The 7,278-nt window shown below is 56.9% G+C and overlaps 1 protein-coding gene across 1 annotated transcript in view; it reads right to left on the bottom strand.

Moving 5' to 3' along the window:
• Tspan15 (tetraspanin 15) overlaps window positions 1-7,278 on the bottom strand; it is a 41,284-nt gene that overhangs the window by 1,975 nt on the left and 32,031 nt on the right. The window contains exons 4-6 of the mRNA XM_050141935.1: window positions 5,352-5,447; window positions 2,851-2,967; window positions 95-142 (exon numbers count right to left, since the gene is read on the bottom strand). Coding sequence (XP_049997892.1) covers window positions 95-142; window positions 2,851-2,967; window positions 5,352-5,447 — 261 coding nt within the window. The remainder of the gene's footprint in view (window positions 1-94; window positions 143-2,850; window positions 2,968-5,351; window positions 5,448-7,278) is intronic.

Genomic DNA, 7,278 nt, shown 5'->3' with positions numbered 1-7,278 from the left:
GGGGGGGGGTTGGACAAGAGACCCTCCATCAGCTGGGGGGGGGGGGAACAAGAGGAACACCATTTCTGGGGACGGAAGGTTTTCAAGCCCTTACCTCCTTGTCAATTGTTTTGTAGCCGCACATGGTGTTGACGACATCTGTCTGAAACAGAAACATATCACAAATCACGACTCTACAGGCTGTAATCTGAAGGACATGCCTTTTACAGATGAAAGAGCCGAGGGGTGGGTATACAGTCTGGTGTGGAGGGAGCTGAGATTTCCCGCCTCCAGCAGCCAGCTCCAGCCTGTTTCTTAGTTCCCTCCTCAAGAAATGCCCAGTGGAGAGCCAAGGGCAGACCCGCCGCCCTCCCTGGGGGTCCCTGAGGGAGATAACCCCTCCGCCAACTGCAGTCCAGCTCTTTAGCTAGAAGCACTCCTGAGGCACCCCCGCCCCTCTGCTGACCCATCTGTATTTCCCAGTCCAGCCAGGCTGTTCCTACTTGACAGGCTCTCAGAAAGGAACTACTCAAACCACAACAGGGCCCCCTGCCAGCTGCGGTTTACCTGAGGGCAAGGCTGGGCCACTGGCCACGCTTCCCTGCCCTTTCAACACTGGGTTCACCACCAGGGTCATAGAAGTTCCTCTCTGAAAAAAGGGCCATGCTCCAGGGCTCCCTGCTGACTGATTTATGCGGCAACCCTGTGGCTGGGCTCTAGCCCCCATCAAATTCCTTTCCAAGTAGGCTCCATGGCACTTCCCATCACTGCCTGTGCCCTGTTTGGTCACATCTTCAGTCATAAGGGGAGAGGTGGAGTCCCAGGTCCAGCCTGGATCCAATTTGGGTCCCTGCATATGTAAGTGAGGCATCGCTTCCGGGATCCAACCCCAAGAGGATGGAGAGGAGGCGGCACTTGATAGAGTCAGGGGTGGGGTGGGGGGCAATTCTGGAAAGTCAGGGACCGTGACCTGGGAACCTGCAGTCACAGGGACAAGTGCATGGAAGGGCTCTGGCCAGGGTGACACTGCTTACAACCCCAGTCCCAGATGTCATCAGATCATTCAAAGCGGCAGGACTTGGTGTGGGCACAGAATAACCTTTCTCAGTTATGACACTCCCCCGGGTGCCCTCAGACCTAGCAGTGCCCAGTGCTCACATGGCACTGACCCTGGAGGGAAGGGCCAGCCATTCACTTAATGAACAAAGGTTAGCTGGCATTTGTTGCTATCAGTCTCCATTTTAGAGGCTTGGCGCACAGTGGACAAAACGAAGCCCCCGCCTCGGCACTGGTAGCCTAGAGAGAAGGCGATGGACGTGATTAGGGAATGACGTAGCTGAGAAAGAGGCGGCAAGAGAGACCTCGCTGGGCAGCTGGAGGTGGGATTGCATGACGCCAGGGGACATGGTAGTGTGAGAGCCTGGCTCCCTTGCCTCGGCGCGAGTCAACTTGGAAGGATCATATGTATAGATTTGGCGGAGACTCGCACCCAAAGGGCACCCGAACCTCCGCCACTGCTCACACCCCCACCCTCCCCCTCCCACTTGGTGTTTGCTTGCTTGTGTGTGCCCTGCAGTCTGCCCTCCTGCTGACTTCTGTCACTCATGAGGACACCACCTTGTGGTCTTCAGGGTACCACCTTGAATCTCCCCTACTCCCTACTCTCAGTCTAATATCTGGTCACACAGGCCTTCCTGCTGGTTCTCAAACACACCAGGGCAATTCCTATCCCAGGACCTTTGCACCTGACACTCTCTCTGCTGGGGGTTCCCCTGGCCAAAAACACTTGTGCAGCTTACTCCCCCACTCCTTCGGGGTTTTTCTCACAATCCACCTCTGTATCTAAAACTGCAGCCTCCCTGAATGTTCCTTAGTGTCTCCTTCAAACCTCTGTCACTTACGTTGTCGGTTTCTCTCACTAAATCGTCCCCATTTGGGAGAGACTTCTACGTGTGCCTGCAGTCCCTCCAGAGCCTAGCAATATGTCAGGCACACAGTAGGTCTTCAGTCAATGGTTGCTAAATGAATAAGCAAATGAAGGAAGACACACCGGGCTTCCACAATTCATCTTGGACACCCAAAGTGCACTCATGGGCGATGAAGTTCAGGGTCACCTTCTGCAGTTCTCTGCAAACCCGGGGAGCCTTCCACAGCACTCATCAGCCTCAGAGGCCTGGGGTTTCCAAAGTCCCTCCACCCCGCCTTTCACAGGGCAAGTTCATTTGGCTCTGGTCCAGACTTTGGGCAGAAGCCCCGCCCACAGCCACTCTGTTCCCATGGTGACTGGCTGGGGTGGTAAGCACAGCTGTTGGAACCATCAACAAGAGACTTTGCACGAGGGTGTGTGCATGGGGGGGTGGGGGAGTAATTGCGAGGCTTTTGTTTCGGGCTCGGTCCAGAAACGGGGCAGTGCCTGATAGACTTGTCATACATCAGGACTGATGTCGTGGTGACGGCACAGCTCAGCATCCCAGATGGCTGGGGAAACAGCTGAGAGGCTCCTGCCAGGGAAAGGTGGAGGCTGGTGTTTACATCACCACGTCCCTGCTGGCCACAGCACTGCTCACCACGCCTGCACTGTACGGGGTGGAGCTGGCTGCCCCTGCTGGGCGCCTGGCCTGACACAGCTGCATTCCATGCCAGCCCTGCCAACCTTGGGCAAGTCTTCTAGAGGGGGTTTGCAACAGTGCCTCTGGCCTCCCCAGGTCCTCCCTTTGCATCCCTGCTGTGGATACAAAGAGCCTGGGCCGGGCCATGCACATGCTCCAGAGATGCTCACTGACACACCCACAGAGGAGGCTGCCCACCCAGCTCCCCTCTGCCAGAGCCCGACCAGCTGGGGGATCCTGCACCCAGCACCCCTGCGGTTACCGTGTTCCTGATGCAGCAGGTATAGGGCACCCCGCAGGCCAGGGGTCCGGGGGCGCTGCAGTCATGGTACTGGTTTTTGCTCCAGTCTCTGTAGTCCTCTCCACCGCAGCACTTGAACTGAGGAAGAAAGCACACTGATCTGAGTCATTGGCAAAGCCAGGGTCAGTGTGTGTCGGGGGTGGGGAGGGGGAGTACCAGGGAGGGGTAGGAGTGCCAGAGTGAGGGTGGGAGTGTCAGGGTGGAGGTCTGAGTGCCAGAGTGGGAGTGGGAGGGCCAGGGTGGGGGTGGGGGACCAGGGAGGGGGTGGGGGGCCAGGGAGGGGGCAGGAGGGCCAGGGTGGAGGTCCGAGTGCCAGGGTGGAGGTCCGAGTGCCAGGGCCTCATGAAGCCATCTTCTGTTAGGCCAGAGGAATCAAGAGCGGCACAGCCATACAAAAAGGGGTGAACTCTCTACCCTGGAAAGCCATGCACGGTAAGGCAGGACTACTTCAACTGGACACCAGGTGCTGACTAGACACTAGAAAGGGAGTCTCCCTGGCAACCGATCTGCATCCTTCTCCATCTTCAACCCCCTGGGGTAGGGGTCTTGCCGAAGAAGACAGCCTCAGAGGCCAGGTCCCATGGAAGCCCTGCTCCATCCTGACCTTGGAGACCAGAATAAACTGCCATAGTCTCCCCCTCCCACCTCTCCCTTCTGTACACCAGGGCCAGCTTGGGGTGGGGGGGTGGGGTGCAGCAGAAGGACCAGCTGGATGACTTCCTCCTGGACAAGGTAAAATCACCCTGGGAGATAGACCTACTGGCTAAGTGGTGAGAGCCATGGTCAAGCATGCAGGCACGCCTGGATTCCCAACAGGAGGAATGGTACAGTGTGGAGCCAACCTGGGCTACATAGTGAGTTCTAGGACAGCCTAGGCTACAGGATAAGACTCTCTCAAAAGCAAAAACAAAAAAACAAACAAAACTATCCCAAAACTACCTGGGGGAGGGTGTGACCAGGAAGGGGTGCTGTATACCTGGGCACAGGGAAGGCAGGGGAGGGGGGGGGTGACTTTATGTTGGGAGGACAGGAAAGACTGCTCAAAGGAGAGGACATGTCATCTGAAACATGAACAAGGAAGAGACAGTCAACACGTATGTGTAAAGGCCCTGTACATCAGCAGCGAGTGGAAAAGTTTGTGAGTGGAGGGGATAAGGTTCAGGGAACAGAGACCAATGTGGAAAGATCCATCATCCAGAGTAAACAGAGGTCTGGGACTGTTCCAGGAGCGGGAAGCTGAAGGAGTGTGTGGTGAGAGTCCAGGTAGACACATCTGGACCCTTCAGCCGTCTCCACGGTGCCCTGGCAGCCACCAGGCCTTCCTTGGGATCCACTAGTGCCTATCTGCAGTGTTGTACAAGGGCCATGTGTTCTGTTGCTGGACAAGATACATTCAAATCCTCCCATCGACACCCCGGGTGTGTGACCAAGGGCAAGGGGATCAGCCTCTCTGGGTCTCGGATGCTTGTCTGCAATGCTGGCTCCGTGGGACCGAGCTGGACTGTAGGAGAGGCCCTGAGGGAAGCGTTCTGCGCAAGGCCCAGTGAGCATTAGTCACCTCCTGCCCCCACCCACGGAGAAATGACATCTCTGAGCCAGCTAAGGGCTGGTTCCAACAAAAGCATCTACCAGGAGAATGACTCGGTCCTCCCAGCCTGGGCTGCCAGGCACACGGATGGCAGGAAGCAATCTCCCAGAAGCTGCACCTGTTTCTCCTACAGAGAAACACAGAGCCACAGGCCCCAGGGTGTGGTGAAGCTGGCCTCCACTGAAGGCTCAGGGGACCAGGAACACCCACTGCCATGCTCGGGAAGGGCCTGTGACCCTCCAACATCACCGTCCCCACCCAGTGAGTGAGGGTGACCCCCTACTGTACTGGCTCTGCTCTGAGCATTTCAGAAAGAAGCTGAGCAAGTCACAGCCACTGTGAAACGAGACGACGAGAAACCTGCGCCTCAGGACAAAGAAAAGGCAGCCCAGCCCCAGGGAAGGGTGACCCCACTTCCACCCACAAACTGGGCTGGGCCTCGGGGAGAGGGATAGTGTCCCAAAAGGACACACAATCGTCATCACATTCAAAGGTGTGTGAGAGGGGTGGGAGGAGTCTTGTCCCATGTCCAACGGGGAGAGCTGGAATTGGGAGAGAGTTTTTTCCCCAGCTTTGCTGAAGTAAACTCTCCACACCTGAGGGACCGGGTCCAGTAGGCTGGACCCTGGGGGAAGGCTAGCCAGTCCCGAGAGAAGGAGATCCCTGTCTTCCAGGGGCTGGGCCCTACAAAATAGCCAGAGTGACATCTGGCCTTGTGAGTTGTTCTCCATGTTTGAAGGGCCACCCACAGTCAGCCACCTGCATTGGGACTGTATAGGTCAGCTGGCTCTTCGCCCCACTCTCTGGAACAGAGGCTCAGGACAGGGACAAGGGTCCTGGAGGCGCCCCTCAGACCCCATGTTCCCCGTGTCACCTTCTTCTGAACAAAGTCCATGATGTTCTTGAAGTCCAGGTCGTCGTAATAGTTCTCAATTCCTCTCCGAATGTTGTCATTCAGGAAGTCAATGGTCTATACAGAAGGAAACAATACAGCCAAGGAGAAGGAGCATACATCAGGGGCTAGGCCCAGATTATTCTAGAAGTCTAGGATAGCACAGCAGTGTAGCCAACGGTTCCCACCTACCTGAGTAGGTCTCCCCCACGCCCCACCCTGAACACCTGAGACTACCTAGCTTACAAATATTCCCCAGGTTTCCAAAGCCCAGGTCCTGAGAGCCTGGCTTGCCAGGCTCCAACTCTGAAGAGCAGTGTGCTAGAGCTGGGCCTCAACCCTCCTGATTCCTGACAGGTATTCTCTCCTCTGCCCAGCAACAGGCCTGAGCTGGAATCTTCCTTTGATGCTCCAGCCCCTCAGCCACACTCTCACCACCCAACCTCTTGCTTTACGAAGAAGGAAATTGAGGCCCCAGGGGAAGAGTACTATGGAGCTGGGAGAAAGGGAAGATAGAGGACAGACTTCCCTGGGTCACAGAGCGGGCTGGTCAGGACTGGAATCCAGGTCCCCTGACCCCCCTACATGGGCCTCTCTCTTCATCACTCTGTGCTCTGCCCCTCAGGCCACACAGTCTCCTCCCAGTTTGGGCACAGTCAGTCTCCACCCGGAAGGGCACTGGAACGCCACCCTCTCCCAGTCACGCTGGGCTCTCGGGATCAACAGCCGGTTGTTGTGCTGAGGTCTCCGGAATACAAAGGCTCCACAGCAGGCAGGGCTGGGGTGGGGGAGTGGGCAGCTCAGTCACAGGCTTGTTGTGACAATCGGAGCTTTCAGAGCAGAGGCAGAGTACCAGCAGAGACTGGGGACAAAAGGCATTCTTGGCTCTAGTACAGGACAGAGGAGCCAGACAATTCCTGGGGGAGGCACCATGAGGTACGCTGGGATGGCAGGGGCCAGCTTCCAGGCCCTGTTAGGGCTGAGTTTCCCATTGGTGATCAACCCTGGGGACCTTCCAGACCTAAGCATTAGTGATAAAGCTAAAAGGGCCATCAAGTCTCATGGTTAAGGCCATAGTCCCTGCCGCCACCAGGCCCCAGGTACTTCTTTTAATCTCCAAGCCTCCTTCTCTCATCCACAAAATAGGGAGACAAAGACAGTCAGCCTTCTGGGGGGTGACAGGAGTTTGAATCCCTCAAAGTGCTCATTCACGGATGCTGGGTACATGGTTGGTCCCGATAAGACAGACATCTCTGCAAGTGGGAAACAGATCCCTGGGGGTGTGGGGGATGACTTCATAAGGCCACAGAGGAAGCTCAGTCCCCAGGGGAGGTAAGGCCTACCCCTTGCCCAAAGGACCTCCTGCCAGAGCGGCAGCCCCTAGTATGAGCATCCTGGAGCTTATATGAGACACTTGCAGCCCTGAGATCAGTATGCCTTATCCAAGGTCCCCCAGCTGACCAAAATGTCAGCCCGCCAGCCCACCACACTCCAGGTTACAGGCTAAGAAAGCCCCGGTTCAGGTGCGGCTAAGAGAGAGCAGGGCCTGACTTGAGAGCCTGGAGGCCCTCCCCTCCCCTCCCCCACACCTCTGCTGGTGACCAGCGGCAGCCTAGACCCTAAGAGGAAAGAGAAGCCACAGGCTTCTACAAGAGTTTCTGAGGTCATCGGCACACAGCCCTTCGTGGGTCTGGCACCGGACCCCAGGGTAGGGGTTGAGTGGCCCACCTGCCTGTCAGCCACACTGCATAGGCAGAAGTAGGACCAACCAAATCCTAGCCTGACCTCCCATCTAACCTTGCCTGCCTGGTCCTCTGGGGGATGTGGTGACAGGCCAGCTGGCCGGGGTTGGGTGGGGATGAATAAGAAACAGGACATGAGGGTGAGGTCTGTCTGCCACCCGAGGGGG

The sequence above is a fragment of the Alexandromys fortis genome, unplaced genomic scaffold (assembly GCF_014885135.2).
Source record: "Alexandromys fortis isolate MF-2015 unplaced genomic scaffold, M_Fortis_MF-2015_v1.1 scaffold_9, whole genome shotgun sequence".
Taxonomy (NCBI): Eukaryota; Metazoa; Chordata; class Mammalia; order Rodentia; family Cricetidae; genus Alexandromys; species Alexandromys fortis.
This window is presented reverse-complemented; position numbering and strand designations above follow the sequence as displayed.